This window comes from Scleropages formosus, chromosome 17 (assembly GCF_900964775.1).
Source record: "Scleropages formosus chromosome 17, fSclFor1.1, whole genome shotgun sequence".
NCBI classification, from domain to species: Eukaryota; Metazoa; Chordata; class Actinopteri; order Osteoglossiformes; family Osteoglossidae; genus Scleropages; species Scleropages formosus.
Genome location: NC_041822.1, coordinates 12,052,336 through 12,070,337, shown reverse-complemented (window position 1 = coordinate 12,070,337; position 18,002 = coordinate 12,052,336). Strand labels below are relative to the sequence as shown.

General features: G+C 38.7%; 2 protein-coding genes across 3 annotated transcripts in view; one reads left to right on the top strand and one right to left on the bottom strand.

Moving 5' to 3' along the window:
* Window positions 1-18,002, bottom strand: part of rsph14 (radial spoke head 14 homolog) — a 58,507-nt gene that overhangs the window by 30,634 nt on the left and 9,871 nt on the right. The window lies entirely within an intron of this gene.
* LOC108938598 (guanine nucleotide-binding protein G(z) subunit alpha-like) overlaps window positions 1-18,002 on the top strand; it is a 35,375-nt gene that overhangs the window by 13,781 nt on the left and 3,592 nt on the right. Inside the window, exon 2 of the mRNA XM_018759300.2 lies at window positions 90-818. Coding sequence (XP_018614816.1) covers window positions 96-818 — 723 coding nt within the window. The 5' untranslated portion in view covers window positions 90-95. The remainder of the gene's footprint in view (window positions 1-89; window positions 819-18,002) is intronic.

The following is an 18,002-nucleotide window of genomic DNA, read 5'->3' as shown; positions in this document are numbered from 1 at the left end:
CCAAAAATGCTCCCTTCTTAGAAAACATTGGTCATATGTGACTTCCACCTTTTCCACATCTCTCTCTCCTTCTCTTCACAACACCACAGAAGATCATGGGATGTCGTCAAAGCTCAGAGGAGAAGGAGGCCGCCCGGCGCTCAAGGCGCATCGACAGGCACCTGCGCTCAGAAAGCCAGCGCCAGAGGCGGGAGATCAAGTTGCTTCTGCTGGGCACCAGTAACTCAGGCAAGAGCACCATCGTCAAGCAGATGAAGATCATTCACAGTGGTGGTTTCAACCTGGAGGCCTGCAAGGAGTACAAGCCTCTGATCCTCTACAACGCCATTGACTCACTGACACGTATTATCCGGGCAATGGCAATCTTGAAGATTGACTTTCACAACCCTGACCGGGCCTATGATGCTGTGCAGCTCTTCGCTTTGACAGGGCCAGCGGAGAGCAAAGGCGAGATCACACCAGAGCTGCTGGGTGTTATGAAACGGCTATGGGTAGACTCGGGAGTGCAGGAGTGCTTCAACCGCTCCAACGAATACCACTTAGAGGATAATGCTCCCTACTATCTCAATGACCTGGACCGCATCGCCGCCCCAGAGTACATCCCCACAGTGGAAGATATCCTGCGATCTCGGGATATGACCACAGGCATTGTGGAGAACAAGTTCACCTTCAAGGAGCTGACTTTCAAGATGGTGGATGTAGGTGGTCAACGCTCTGAGAGGAAGAAGTGGATCCACTGCTTCGAGGGAGTGACAGCCATCATATTTTGTGTAGAGCTCAGTGGCTATGACCTCAGGCTGTATGAGGACAACCAAACGGTAAGATTCAACCCGTTACTTCAGATTGTCACACATAATGTTGTCACAGATGTAAGCCTGTTGCATACAGAAACTGGAGAGTCATCTCCATTAACGCACACGCAGCCTTACGTAAACAGCAGATCACAACCAAAGACATGCTACAGAAGACAATATTTTCAATTAAAGGCAAATACGTCATTCTGACCTGACAGTTTTTCAGCCAACATATTTTTTTTCCTGTCTGAGCTGAATGTTTAATAAATCAAAATCCTTTTTTTTCCAATTAAAGCACTGATTTTTAAGTCAGATTAATTTCCTAGAGTTCATCTGGTATCTACAGTGTGCTGGAAAAGGTCTCTGTATGGATAAATGAAACAGGATAAATGTGACAGTCTTCCCGTACGAGAGTCTCAGAAGTGTTCAAGCCTTACTGCACCATTTGGCCAAGCACATTTAAAAACCACTGATTATGCAGGAGTCTGAGACCATTTCTAATACCATGTACCGAAGCCAGATAATTAGATCAAATTATAAGAATGAATACAGAATCTGCCTTTTTGCCCCAATTCAGGGAGTCATGTTGGAATGCAGATGTTCTAAATTGGACATCTTGGGTTTATTGAGTGATATAGCAGCTATACGATTAAGATGTTTGTGTTTGTGCATGCAATGTGTCAGCACAGGTGAGTTATGCTGTCTACTGTTCTTTGTCTTGTGTGGTCTTAGATGACACCCTTTCTCTACGATAGCACAAGAATTAATTTATTATTCAAGAGGGCAGAGACAAACTAACAGAGGCACTGGCAGACCCCATTACGAAGAGCTGTGGCAAATTTGTGTTATCTCCTCATCAGTTCCAACAATAATGCATTACTAGAAAGCACAGACAATTAAGTCAATAAATCCAGCATGAGACAGAATCTAAGTGTCAAAGTGACAGCCCTTAAAATGTCAAATGATTACAACATTCAAGCAAAACTTCCACAAGGGCGATCCATTGATAATACTGAAAGGATTCTGTACAAATAGTATAGACAACAAATCCAGCAAAGTCAAAAGCCAGCGCTAAACAACGCACGGGTGTAAACTGGTGATTAGAACAAGGTGAGGAAGTCATGTCTGTTTGATCGCATGAGAGAAATTTAAGAGAGAATAGGTTTCAGAGAATAGCTAATTCAGTAATGGGAGGAAAGGAACGATGAGCAAGCAGAGAAAGGTGGTCTATTTATTATACCACCATGCTGGCAGCTTAAGATATTTATTATTAATTTATTGAGTAGTTAAAGCAGATTTGTATCTTTGAAATTCAAGAAACCAGTAAACATCCATCGCTACTGAAAGACTAAAATCTATATGTAAGGCCTCTCTTGCCCTCTACCAGAAAAAGCTCCCATAGAATAAGAAGTGAATTGCATTTGATTTATAATTTCAGATACTTAATTCTGACTGAGCGTCAGTAAACAGAGAATATGCAGCAAGACTCTAAAATCAGCTGCTCCAGCCCCTCAGCTAACACTGAAATGCGAATTTTTTTTTACCACACCAAATGCAAGGCATCTTACTGCAGTAAGAGAGTAACTTTCCTTAGTAGCTAAAACTCATTGTGAACAAAGACTGAACGTCTACAGCAGAACTGATTAAATGCTGTATTTAAGTGGAATGATATTGTGTACATTTTGCTATCCTAAATATATTTATGTATTTGTATGTCTGCATGTATTTGTGTTTGTACTAGTATGTAAGCTGGAAAGGCCTTGAAAGGTAAGGCTCTTTGATCCCAAAATCTGGAATAAGTCTGTCTCTAGTAGATTTCTTTGGACGCATAGAGGCCAGTCAGCCAGTTAATAGAGATGTCGAGGTCTTCATCGACAATGATGGACGATCAGCACTATATTAAAGAATCCAAAAACTGAGTGCACAAGCAATAAAACACATATTTCCTCATGTGGTCCCAACAGTTTGTCTCTCAAACACACAGATCTAGGAAGAGAGGTTTAAACGGAATTCCTTGTCTGTATTTCTCCCCGTCATACATCACACTAAGTGTGAACATCATTAACAACAAAATAGGACATAATGAACCCACACACTTATTCTGGTGCATAACTTATACATTTAGCTATATGTGACAAGCACAGAACATTAGTGCGTATGAAATTAAGTGCCAACCAGTTCAATAAAAACAAAAACCAGAATGCACACATTGTACCTGCAATGTTACACTATCCTGAAAGTGATTCTGAAAGTGACTATCCTGACATTACGCAGGTGTTAGAAAGATGAAACCCCAGAAATCGATATCCTTTAAAATGTGCTGAGCAATATAAAGAAAAAGAGACAGAATGGCTCTTCTGCCATCATGGCTTAAGTGCTGTACTTTGGTCAAACAGTGCAAAAACAGTGGCTAAAATCTGAAGCTTTCTTGGAACTGAACTGGAAATGAAGCAGCCGTTCCTGTAGTCCTTTAGTGACCCGCAAATCTGTATGCAGAATATTGGACTAAGGCTAGCAATGTATGTTTGGTCAAGACTTCTAACAGATGGTGTCAGAGAAAGCCACTGTAGCTCTTCAGGATTTACATCAGAGACTATTGCTATATTGCAACCTCTACACATTTAGTTAAACAAAAAAAATTACAGCAGTGAATTTAAAATATATATTTCTACATCTCTCATTTCCTCCTCCTTATCTAGTCCAGTTTTCTTCCCATCCCATTTAAAAAATTTGAGGTGGTTACCATGGAGACAGTTGCTAGGCAGCAAACTGGTCACATGTTCCTAATCCTGGCCCACTGACAGTAAACTGTGACTGAAGAGGGGGAGCGGGATGCACTGCACATCAGCTGAGGGACTGGGGAATACAGTATTCTTACAGCCAAGCAAAATCCCCTTGTATCCAGCGCATGAGCCATGTGGATCAGAGTTGGGGTTATACAATTACATTTACAATGAAATTCTATGCTTTTGTAAATGTTAATATAGTTGCAGACCTACAGTCTATTACTACTGAGACCATGGGCATGCAACGATAAATTGGAGAGTATTCCAAGGCAATAACAGAAAAATTCCCCATTCTCAGGGTTTATTTGTTTCACACCCCTGAATCTGATAAATGCTGGGATGAGTTCAACTGATATTTATTTTGGTATTGTCAAAATAGTAATAAAAAAAAGGGTATGAAAATAGTTACAGTGGACTTGTTTTACTCATGTAATCTGAGAATATAATACAGTGATGGGAGTAAAATTTTCAGTAAAAAAAAAAAAAAAAAAAAAAAGACTTTTTCAACATCAGCCATTGCTGTTGTTGGAAAAAATAGAAAGAGGAGTTAGACAATTAGTATTTCCTTCCAGACAGTTACAAAGGTACAAAAGTGTAATATTTGTGAATCCCATTTACAAAGAATATGTGAATCATTCTAATACACTGCAATCATAAAATGTTTCGTTAGCCAGAACAATAAGAATATAATACTTCGTTACCCGATTAAACAAACTGTAAGAAGCAACCATTCATGAAAAAAAATCTTTATATGGTGAATTCACAATTGTGAATTATTTTCTTTGGAAAGTGCATAAAGTTTAGAAAAAAGTGTCAGCTAGTACACATGCTAGATACCACATGTCACATCACCAGCAAATTACTTCCATTAGGACAACATTGTTTTTATTCTGTATCAGCTATGGTCACAAGCCACGATTTGTCTTTGACACTACTTTCAAGAATGATATTCAGACTATCACAGCATCTGTACACTAAGACTGCCAAAGTTAAGATGATACCTTAAGCCATTACCACATTTGAAAATTACAGCAGGAAACCATTTGTCCCCAGAGACTTAGCATCAAGCAAGTTTAGCTTGGTCTAGCAGAATTCATCTGCTGTCAGAAAGGTGTTATGTGCTGTTGCCAGCTGTTGCTCCAATTTAGTGAGCATTTTATTAAACACCTTCTCACTTTGCTCTAAGGACATAATATCTTGTAGTCTGTAACAGGTCCCTGCAGAAATTGCTGTTCATTGTTAAAGAGATGTAATGTCAAGTTTGCTGAATGAAAATGATTTCTTGCCTCTTTCATTTCATACGTCAAAAATATATTGTCTCTCAAAATCAGTTTTAAGAATAATAAGCATTTCAAAAGTAAAAATTATCATCCGTCATCATGGAGGTATGGGTGTCTGACAGTTTTAATTATTAATCTTGTTATTATCAGGCTACAAAAAACAACTGACCAAGTATTTAATTTCCTCTTTTTAAAATCTGTCCTTAATAATTAAGGTGTTATGTTTTGCACATATTAAATTCCCTGTGGGTTATTTAAAAAGTCATTGTACTTGAACATGCATTGGGTGCATGATTATTCACCTCCTGGGCTGTAATAGCCAGCTTGCAGTACCAAAGGAACTATATTCATCCATCACTCAAATGACATTTAGGTGAAAACTGAACCACTCAAAAAAACACTAAGTGGTGGCCATAAGGTGCTACAAGTGGCAAGTCTAACAAGGCTTGACTGAATTGACCTGACAGTTTAACAAACATCAGAAATGTGTCAGTTATTTGCATTTTACTGAGCATTTTTCATGGTCCTACTTCCAACAAATTACCAGTGTTTCAGTAACTCTTTGGTTTAGCTAATACACTCAGTCCTCATATAAAGGCATCTTGTAAAAAAAACTGCTAGAACAGTTTATGAAAATACATGCCCCTTTTTACAACAACGGGTTAATTATTCAGCAGAGTGGCATTTTTATCCATTACAAGGTCATTTCACTTCAACGTCGAATGAAAAAGCTGTCTCAAATTCAGAAAAAACAGTTCAATGATGAAAACGCAAAATGATTAATAAAAGAAAACCAATGATATAAATGAGATAAACAGATGAGAGACTTTAAAAAGACTCCACTTTCCTCCATTGCTGCTAAGGGAATTCTCCAATGGAGAGAAAGGCTCCATAGCTGATTCCTCAACTAGCATTCAAACCATGTTTAAAATATCATAAAATCCAGAAGCCAAAAAGTTAATACATTGAACAACTGGTTATTGATAATGAGCGAATAAAAATGTAACATTAAAAAATGATCTAAAACAATTTCTATTACAAGTATTGTATATTGGTATTATCAATGTTGTGCATAAAATAAACCTTTAATTGTAGCATTAATTAATTTTAGGTGACATTTTTTATGTACGAAATGATGATTTTTCCCATAGAAACAGTGGTAATTTGACCTCCTTGGAAAGAGAATTTGTCTGCTGAGGGGATGTCGCGAAATGAATTAACCCCATTATGGAGGGAATCGGTGTACAGGTGAACAGCTGACAGAAACATTTTTGAAACGAGTGAAGAGTAGAGAACAAAAGTTCAGCAGGGCAACAAATGTGAGCGAAAGCTGGGAAAGAAGCACAGCGCTCTAAGGGTTGCTGCTTGGTTCCAGGAAAGGTCTGGATACTGCTCACTGCCGTTTTCAGCCAGATGTCTCCTGCGTGACTTCATGAGCCACAGATGGAAAGCAGTGTTGCCCCTGGCTGCTGAAGAGAACAACTAACACTTCACAAATGAGCACAGTCCAGTTTTATGTTAGAGAGCATCTTTTCTCAGCCAACGCCCTTGCATCGTTTAATCACTTCTAAGCACATTAAAGAAAGGAAAAAACAACTGAAAAATCTGCAATATTGCAGCATTTGACATCTAGTAGTAAGAACCAGAGGATTAAAGGCAATTATCTCAAGTGTCTCACTAGTTATAAAAGTTAGAAACCTGCATTGCCTGACATAAAACCCGAGACTACAAGATTTTAGAACACAAAACTATTGTCATGACTTGGCATTGCATTAGTTGGAGATTAAACTGGAGAGTAAATCATCAAAAAGCTGGTCAGTTAATAATGACAGAAAGTGCAAGAAAAGTTTGCTTTAATAGTATGTTGTAGATCTGAAATTTCATTCATGTTATTTCGTAATTTAAGTCAGTGGTCATGGATTCTACCTAAATTAGACTTCTTATTTTAACTTTGAAAGACTGAACTCCTAGAATTGTGTGATTCATACCTACCCACGTGTCACATTTACACTTATTGTAACATTGAGAGACCAAAGGGGTGCGGTGGTACAGTGGGTTGGACCACAGGCCTGCTCTCCGGTAGGTCTGGGGTTCGAGTCTTGCTTGGGGTGCCTTGTGGCGGACTAGCATCCCGTCCTGGGTGTGTTCCCCTCCCCCTCTGGCCTTATGCCCTGTGTTGCCGGGTTGGCTCCGGTTCCCCGCGACCCCGTATAGGACAAGCGGTTCTGAAAATGGGTGTGTGTGTGTGTGTGTAACATTGAGACAGGAAGGTGTTTTTTCCCTCTCCAAGTGGGAGATTTTTTTATTCCTTATCTGTTTTTATGTCTGAATTTCAGCATATACTCAGAGAACAAAGTACTTTGGGAATTACCTTATAAAAAGCCATAAAACTACACTGTGTTGTAAACAATTTTACTAACAGCTAAGAGTAACAGGGACTTATGGACAGTTTTCACAGGAAACAATATTTAGTCATGGCTTCTACTTGTTTCCCCAAGCATAAAGTGTGTATTTTAATGATACACCATACACATCTGATCATAGGACAAACGACCACCACTATCCACTATCCACATTTGCAGATGTGAAATCTAGTCCAAGCAGACTGTCTGTACCACACAAATATTTTATTGATTATTCATTTTACGTAAATGGCCACTACCATATCAATTAAAAATACAATAATTAATTTGGTCTTCACAAGTGAAAATAAAAAACAGAAGGAGGAAATGGGTATTTGCAACATTAGCTTGGAAATATTGACACATTTCCTTCTTCACGAAAGTGACATATGAAGTTTTTATACTTTCAAAATTCAACTTTTAGATATACCAAAAAAATGTGGGTTCCTCTAAAGTCATCATTTACAGAGAAGGCTATATTTAGGGGCACCACGGATGCAGTATCCAATTTCTGAGTAAGAGTTTGGCTGAAACTTGAGTCAGAAATGCTGCTGATGTAGCTGGCTACAGTTCCAAGAGATTTCAGGCTGCGAAAAAGCATGCATTTGATGTTTTAAACTGACAGCCATCTCACTGGTAGTGATCTTCAGGAGGCTTCCTAAGTTTGCCTGTAGCCCATGCATAGTACTACTCTGTACTCTGCTCTGCCTTTGTTACAGTTTCTCTTCTGTTCTACAGTACTGGCCAGAACCTTTGCTGACATCTCAAACCAATATGCTGAATGCGTTACTCTGGAATTTTTAGGTTATGCACTTAATAATAATAACCGTCACAGTGGATGTTACCCTAAATAAGACTTAAGTTTACCAGGTGATTCTCTGTAACAGTGTATTTATAACACATCCTATGAAAATTTTACATGATGGGGAGTCACTTTTTTTGACATTTTTCTTGATGGTCAAATGAGGCATTAAGCACAAAAACTTCACAGTAACACAGGCACTAGCATCTGCATCATTTTTACTGTTTTGGTTTTAACCTGGTATGAGAATCTATCCAGTCACTTTTAAGAAGTAATTCAAATGACTGATTTTTTTTTTTTTTTTTTTTTTTTAAATTTATGCTTTTATGATAACATTCACAAAATTAAAGATTAATTCATCTTACTGATTTAGCCTTTTAACTAACCTCTGTTGTGATTTAATTTTAATGTCACAATATATAGTATTCATGGACATTTACAAAGTAATATTTGCTTGCTAGTATGTTTGTTTTGTCAAGATAGCTAGTTGAAATTAGATTTCTGAACATGAAACAAAGACCTTATTTGCTTGTTACTTAGGCTAAGTATCTCCACCTAATCTGTTTCCACTTTAACTTCACAAGTTTTTAAGAAAAACGTTTAGGCAAGAAACTGTTTGTCCTTACCAACAATTACATAACTCCACAAACATTGAAACAAATGTAAGGACTTTCTTCAGTATGTTTATGAAGTTGGCCAATATACTGTTAATTAGCAATAGTGCCAAGGATAACAGAAAGAAAACTTGATAAGAAGGCAAATCAAGAAAGACATGACTACAGCATCTTAGTGGTTGTATTTGTTGTTGCTCTCAACTGGTTGCAAATGTGTAAACTGCAAAGCATGTTGCAGATTTGGTGCAAGTGCATGCAAGCTGCACTGTGTAACTCTCTTCTCTGTGTCGTTATTCACTTGTTCAGTAACACAGATACTGGATGAAAGGGCAATTCTCTCTAATAACTGCAAAACACTTCACATTTTTGTCAACAGCTTTGCTACTGTTTGCATGCATTAGCACGGATCTATTTTTTGGCTTTACAGCACATCTAAATGGAGTAAAAAATACTACAAGTACTAAAAAGGCAAAGAAACCAGCATTGCTGAACAGAAATTCTTCTCAATATTGTTCGTGGAATGTGGGCAGAGCGGTGAGCTCTCAACTCTTGAGTTTGGTAGAAAATGACTTTTGCCTGATAAGCTTAATATGCAGGTTTCTGCCAGTGGGAATGGGCACACACACCATCCATCAACAATGTGCCGATAACCACTGCAAACACACTGTTCCATATTATGCATCTCTGGCTAAAGCGTAAGGGCTGTAATGAAAATTTTGTGACAGATCCAGTTAGAAGTTACATATGTGCTAGAATAAGTACTGGATCATTTGGACTAGCAGCACTTCTACAATCCCCCAGTCATGCAGTAACTGTTAAAATAATTGCTAAAAAGGCTTAGCGTTTGTTACATAAATGTCTTGATATAACAACTTCCTTTTGAAAACAGTCTAAGACTTGAGCGTTAAAAATGTGTGAAAGCTGGATTAATTCTATATAACAATGCACATTTTTGCTCAATGCACAGTAAAAGTAGTATTATCAGACACTTTAATATATTATTCATATACTGAAAACACACACACAAAAAAAAAAAAAATTCTAGTTCTACACAGTAGGTTCCCAGTAGTCCACAGCTTACTGGGGAAGAAATGCTGAATCTTTAAAAATACCAAGCAACCACTCTTGATTTGACCAAGTTATTTATACACTTTTATGAATACCATGGGCACACTTCAGACACTTTTGTTGATGTCACAAACACACTTATTTCACATATGTAATAAAATACAGATATCCCCATTATATAGACCTAAATTGTGGCTGAAAGCAATGTGTATAACAAGAATCTGTATGCTGACTTGGCTTCTGAGGTGAGGGAGCAAGGCTGCCAGTCCTTTTTTAGACCGGTGGAGGTAGGTGCAAGAGGGTTTGTTACTAAATTAACCACGTTGCTATCGCTGGAATTCGGTTTTAGGGGTTGGTCATTAAAGGCGGCATTAAAAGACTTGTCTGAGGCAGTGGAAAGATCTAGCCAGTGATTGTGGCTCAGGTGGCAGCAGAATGCTAGGGGGGAGCAGGCCTAAGCTTGTGGGTATTCGCCTCTGCAAATGCTGAATGTTAGGCCTTATTTTTACCTCCATGCGCTTATGTTGTGGATTGGCTGTATGCTGGTTGGAGAGTGGTCAGTGGGTGGTTTGAATGGGTGGATGAGCGATTGAAATGTATGTTGGTTGAAATCTGGGTGGATCTCATAAGGAACCGGAGGCACTGAGTCCCTTGGGGCAGGACTGCGCAGTGAGCATGGAGGGTAGTGGGTCTGGGATGCCAGATTTCACTGTTGAGCCTTCTGGAGGTGTCGTGGGCTCATTTCAATGAAACACCGATGAAGGAAGGTGCCCACTTGACAACCCCAGTGAGGCTGGTAGCGTCCGTGGCAACTATGTGCTGGTGTGTAGAGGTATTGTGAAGAGGTCTGGGTAGTAAGGATAGTTAGTTACTAGATAGTTACCTACTTGATCGATGAACCTCGGTGTAGCAAGTGGTAGGTAACAAACTAGGATTGTTTGAGACTTTCATGTCTGCAGCTATGTCTCCTTCTCTTAATGTAATGCACAAATTGTACTTTTGCTGAGATGTACGTCGCTTTGGACAAAAGCGTCTGCTAAATGAATAAATGTAAATGTAGTTAAGATTAAATAAAATGGTTGGTGGATTGAGGTAGTTAGAATAGGTATTAAGAAGGAAGTAGGCACTGTTGGTTTTGTTAGCAGTTTGTGTCCAGTCCCATAATCTTAGAACAAGGGTTTTAGCAGCTTACCCTGTGTATTATTGTATAAAGCGGGAGGTCCTTTCCCGCTATTTTAAATGAGGACAAAAAAGATTAGTTCCTGGACTTTACGGGTATTTCCACAAACACCCTCCAGACACTTAAAAACAGTATCAAGAAACAGTAATCAAAACATTAGGATAATCAAATATTAAGATATGATCAAGAAGGAAATTACCAAAGACAAAGTTAGGGATCATACTAAGGACACAAGTAAACATAAAGACACACAGTACATTTACATTTCTTCATTTGGCAAATGCTTTTCTCCAAAGCAACAAACATCTCAGAGAGCAATGCAAAAAAGTACACTGCACAAACAGAAGGAGAGATTTGGATGCAGACATGTGATTCTTGAGTTCAGTCCATTTGTCACATACTACTGTATAAACCAATATACATTACACAAGTGGCTGCATACACGCTTTTCATTATCAAAATTATTAAACATAACAAACACATGCAGGTTTATCAAGCACTTACAGGATCAGAGGAGAAGTGCATCCAAAAGAAGTGAGTTCTGAGACCCCTCTTAAATGTAGAGGTATGTGAATTTTTTTTTTTTTAAAAGGAAAAAATCTCTAAACTATATCAAAAAAAAAAAAAAAAAAAAAAAGACAAGAGGTCATCATATGCTATTTAAAAGTCTGCACCTGATTAGCTTATGAATTCAGCGTCATTGCTGAAAGTCTGTGCCGCATTGGCTCATGACTTCTATACTGGGGAAATGTACCTCAAACACCCGAAAGTCTGTAATACTGGGAGCAGTCTATCTGTATACCAAACATGGGTACAACTTTTTTAGGGCTGCAATCTGTAAACCTGGAATCTGTATACTGGGGTATATTCATGTACTTGTGACTAATAACAGTAATCACTTTTTTATTTCTAGAATTTTATCAAATTTGTAGGTGAAACTGCCCCACCAGATCCAATTTTTCTTGGGAAAAGTTTAACATACTTAAATCAAGTGACTTGGGTACAAAACTGAGCAGTTATGGAACCATCAACCAAGCACAATTTGCTTAGAAACATATAACTGAGGAGTCGCTCTGTCCTTTAGAAAATCAATAAATGCTAAGTCTGTCTTTGCACATTAAAAAATGTGCTGCCATTTAGACCTGCTGATAAGAATTAGCTTATCTATGTCAAAATGATGACAAGATCTGATATGTTACTGCAAGTAGTGACACTTCTCCTTTCACACTGCCAGACAAAGCAGCTATTTAAGTTGATTGAGTCATACTGAATTTTAATCATAGTCTATTTAAATCTTGACTGAAGCTTGCCTTTCAGGACCTCCCATTGATGGAAACCTTTGCTTATCTTCACTGCAGGCCTGCAGAGCATCTGAGAAAAGGCCTTAGTCAAATAGGGGTCCCAGGTGGAAAATGTAGAAGCCGTAGAACCTTCCTGTTGTTAGGACACCAGGGGAGTGTTTTTCTGCCCTACAGTGCAACAGTGGGGTTCCTGTGTAAATGTTGGAAAGGGGTCACCTGTAGATGCCTCACAGCATGTGCTTAAAGCTTTACCACTAAACCTTTGCCAGTACACACACACACACACACACATTTTCAGAACCGCTTGTCCCTTACGGGGTCACGGGGAACCGGAGCCTACCCGGCAACACAGGGCGTAAGGCCAGAGGGGGAAGGGGACACACCCAGGACGGGACGCCAGTCCGCCGCAAGGCACCCCAAGCGGGACTTGAACCCCAGACCCACCGGAGAGCAGGACTGCGGTCCAACCCACTGCGCCACCGCCCTTTGCCAGTATTGTAAAGAAATTAAATAAACATAAATATACTAATTACATCTATATTGTCAGGCCTTTCCAGTTACAGCTCTTCTAGAGGTAGACTAGGCAGACCTGGGTTCAAATCACTTCCTCTGCTGTTATGTCCTTGAGCAAGGCACTTACTGCAAATACCTATAGAAAATACCCAGCTGTATAAATGGGGAAAACTGTTAAATACCTTGGTATACAAACCTCAAGTTATAGGTGGCATTGTAAGAAAACGTTACCTAAATTAATAAATGTAAGGACAGAATGTCGCATTTTATAAAATTCAGTGCTGCACAGCAATGTATAGAGCAAAATGCAGCAGAAAACTGATCTCAGTCATATGGTTTTCTCATTGTTCCTTGAGCTGTAACTAATAGTTCTGTATTCCTCATCAGGACATATCATTTCTGTAAAATGATATTTGGCATGGTGGAACAGCAAGTAGTGCTACTAGCTCACAGTGCCTGGGTGGTGCAAGAGGACATGAGTTCGATCCACACTCAGTCTGTGTGGAGTTTGCATGTTCTCCCTGTGTCTGGGTGGATTTCCTTCGGGTGCTCCTGTTTCCTTCCACAGCTTAGACATGCTGTTCAGGTGGATTGGTGATTCTAAAAGCTGAGTGTGCAGTCCAGGGCTTCTTAGGGAAGCATGAACTGCGACTTTCGGCTTCACCATGACTTGTCTTAAAAGTTGAGCTCAGTGAATTTGTTGACACAATGTTAACTTATCATACCACAATGTTATTATAATGGTGCCATCAAGTAGTTTTTAGGAATCATAAAATACCTTTGGAAAATGGTGTACTGTCATAGTGATGCTAGAGAAGTGGAAGGAAGGTGGAAAGGAAAGAAGGGGTAAAGGACAATAAGTACAGGAAAGCAAGGATAACGGAAGATGGTAAAAAGGGTGAAGTAAGACTGTGGTAGAGTGAAATTGTAGTAAAAGATACAAAAAGAAAATTAAAAGAAAAACATGGGTAAAGAATGAAAGGGGAAAAAGAAAGAAAGCTAAGGAAAAAAGGCATAAAGGTGGAGAAAGAAAAACAGGAGAACATACCAAAAGGATGGGGACAGGGAAGGAAATCAAAAAAGGAAGAGGAAAGTAGAAAAGACCGGGGAAGTCACACAATAAAATGACATGAAGGAAAAAGAACAATGAGAAAAGGAAGATGTGAAACAAAAAACAGAAAGAAGTGTAAGAACGTGAAAAGGGTCAAGAAAGCTAGAAAAAGAAAACAGTGAAAGAAGTTGAAAGGAAGACAAGGAAGAAAGGAAAATGATAAAGGAAGATTTGGAGAGAAAAGAGGGAACAAGACAGGGAAGACACCAGGGATTTTATTTACTGGAAACAAAGGATTAACATGCTGAACCTCTTCATTAATACTGAAGCTTAATTATGGGTCTTGTGTGTGCAACGCTTCGGGGGAGGCAGGGGCCGCCTGAGGGCCTCAAGCTGTGCACCGAGTGCTCTGAAGCCTCCTTCCTCCCTCCCTCCCTCCCTCTGGATGCATTATCAAGGAGCTTCTCGCCTTATTCTTATGCACTGCTGACAGTGCAAAGGCCCAGTCTTCATTAGCATTAGCTCCATCAATACTACAGTAATACACAAACATACATAAGTAGACACATGCCCTTATTATTAAAGTACTGATATGTGTGCTTCAGGGTTGAGATGTAAAATCTCAGCTGAAGTACTACAATTTCCCTTGTTTCGACAGCAGTTCAGCTGTATTAATAAAGTACCTTCAAAATAAATCAATAATGAAGCACTGTAAATGAATAACAAATACATTTTTTTTTCAATTTGGCAAACAGAGGAAAAAGTTGAAAACACATTGTGAGCCAAACATGCTACTCAAGGAAATCATTCAGCGGCAGTGTGCTCCAAACTTCGTTTTTATAGAGCACTCTGCACTGCACAAAAGCCTGAAAATGTCAGAGAGTCGTAAGGGAGATTACACACACCGGAGAACGTTATTCATTAAAGTCCCATTTTAATATCATGCAAGAGGCATCCCTGGAAATTGGACAACGAGCAGACTGAAAAAGAGGTACTTGAATCTGCATGTGAACGATTCCTCCTAGACCTTGAACTGAGGGTTCGAAACTGGCAGTTCCGACCTCTGTCATTTACTACAGTATTTCATAGTTCCAAATAATTTCTTTCTGGAGAAAATTAATATTTTCTGATTCAAAACATAACTAAATCTACTCAGTATTGTGCCATTATTTATGAATTACGATGTACACTAGAAAACAAGCACCTGTCTTCCAATCCTCATTTTGTTAACAAAAAAAGCAAAGTGATTTAGCTTTGTGCTTACAAAAGTAAAACTACACACACCAGCCACTTTATTAGGTACACCTTGCTAGTACTGGGTTGGACCCCCTTTTGCCTTCAGAACTGCCTTAATTCTTCATGACGTAGATTCAACAAGGTGCTGGAAGCATTCCTCAGAGATTTTGGTCCATAGTGGCACGACAGCATTACGAAAGTTGCTGCAGATTTGTCGGCTGCACATCCATGATGCGAATTTCCCGTTCCACCACATCCCAAAGGTGCTCTATTCGATTGAGATCTGGTGACTGTGGAGGCCATTTGAGTATAGTGAACTCATTGTCATGTTCAAGAAACCACTTTGACATGACCTGAGCTTTGTGACATGGCGTGTTATCCTGCTGGAAGTAGCCATCAGAAGATGGGTACACTGTGGTCATAAAGGGATGGACATGGTCAGCAACAGCAGATCGTCTTTACCATGCCTACATGCCTAAATGCACTGAGATGCTGCCATGTGATTGGCTGATTAGATATTTGTGTTAACAAGCAGTTGAACAGGTGTACCTAATAAAGTGGCCGTGAGTGTATAGCAATAGTTAGTGCCAAAGGTAGCGCTCTTTTCATACAATCTAGGTAGGTATGCTGTATTGCAAAATATCAGCTGTTTTTCTTTTTAATTGTACTCATATGTCCTTGAGTGAGTTGACTGAAATAAGATACAAATATCAATTTTATCATACTTTTTAAGAACCGAGTGCTATTTTCTAAAAAAAAAAAAGGTATGCACGGAACAAAAAAGAGACTTGTGTAAGTTATAGCCACGTCATTACATCAGATGCAAGGTTCAGTAAAGCTAATTAAAAACAGAATGAAAATAAAGTATCTGTGTTCTTTTCAGTTAAACTTTATGGACATACATTTACATAGCCGAAGTAACTAATGTCCTCCTCTGTATCTACAAGAACATGGAAGAGAAAAAAAGAAACAAAACATGGCAGGAGAGAAGAACCTTGTGGGCATTGAAGCAGAATGCCACTTTAATATAATATTACACTGCTTTTGTTCTCCATGATGGGACAGAAGAAATAATGAGATATTAATAGTGTATTGTATTGAGCGACCAGAGGGTAGACTACAGATAAGGCGGAAAAGGAGGGTGACATAAAAGAGGTCTCTGTATGGAGGACAATATGGGGACACATTAAGCTGGCAAGTAAAGAAAGTGTGGGACTGAAACGTGTGGGAGGAGTCAGAAATAACAGGGCAGACCCTCTCGGATAATTGCTCAATCAAATTATGCACAAACGCAGAGACACAGTTAAGGCCTAATGCAATCTATTAGGGCTGATTTAATTGTAGGGGGATGAACACTCCAGTCTTTTCCTCAGACGTCCATTTCTCTCATGCGCACGCCAATACCCCCGCTCGAGCAAACACACTTTTCAGAAAACACTGTTTGAAAGGACGTACTTTATTGCACCTCACTGACTACATCCTTTTTCTCTGGACTTTTCATAGTGGCTTTGCCTCATTTCATGACGTCAGAAGACATTAGTGGTGTCACAAGACATACTGGGAGTATTTAAATAATTTAAAGAGCCGTGCCATCAGTCTACTCCAAGCAACGTTCAGATATTAGCTTCTTCAAACTGAAGTTTGATTACTTACCAGCTGTTGCTCCATGGGAAAATACATAAGCGTGACATGAAAAAAAAGTTTTGGATATTCACTATTCATCATATTAACTATTACCAACAATTCACAACTTTCTGAAAAAATTTATTTTTGAAAAACTAACTCTTTACTATATTTGCTGTTCAGATGCAACCTAATGAAAAGGCACATGTAATCAGATCTACTAATATTCCCGTGTCCCAGTTTTCTCGAAAAATTGAAAGACTATTAGATGCTAACAGTATGAAAAGGCATAAAACAAATCAAGCTATCTGATTTGTAGACAGCAGAGCTAATAATATGAACTGGAATGACACACATGTCTTTGACCCTGCTTGTCAGCATCAATACAAATGTTCTAAACTGGTACATCACTATACACCTGGTTCAGCTGAGCTAGCAAAAAAAATCCTGACAAACAGGGGAATAAGATATATGCAGGAAGGCCAATGTAGCAATGTTTTATCATCTTTTAATAAAGAAGGCAATATCATGCATAGCTGGCAACATTTTTTTGGAATATGAAGCAGGATGCAACACTGCTGTACTTCTTTTTATATCGCATTTAATAAGATGTTTTTAAAAAAATACTTTAACAAATTAACAGACAAAGAACCATTGAGAGATGCATAAAAAAAAAACATTAATTCTAATCAAGACTGGATTGTCATTGGATGTTTTTCATGCAACCAAGGGGCTCATGATGCCAAATCTGGGGAACATCTTACAAATGGAACTTGAGTATCAAATCCCATTAACTGCAATTTTCATCAATAGTACCTCTTCTTTAAGTTAACAATTTTCTTGCCAAATTATACAATCATAGGCTGGATGTAATAACTTCTCTGACGTAGGAGTGTCCTTTAAAACACACACACCATTATATCAGATTTTTTTTTGAAGCTAGCTTTCAGGTGGCAGAAAATTAAAATAATTGAAACATACAAAGGCAAACACTGGCCTGTTTGTGGAAGCATGTGCCTAGCAACGCACTGTTTTGCTCCAATGATACCAAAGTGCACTACAATGCCTTAGGAACAAAGGTACGTTTATCCAGCCTGACCAACAAAACATCAGCTAAAACAAGGGTTCGTTGTGTTACACTAGTGTATCTCTCCTTTTGAAATGCTGCAGCATGTTTTGTGCCTTATGACATATATATTATTCTCAGGAAATATATAGAAGAGTGGACTATTGCATGGGGGATCATAACTATCTCCCAACACTTCAGTTTTCAGGGGTAGACAGGCTAAGCCAGGAACCTAAAATGAACAAAAATAATAGATTCTACAAAATTCAATTCCATGCTGCAAAGT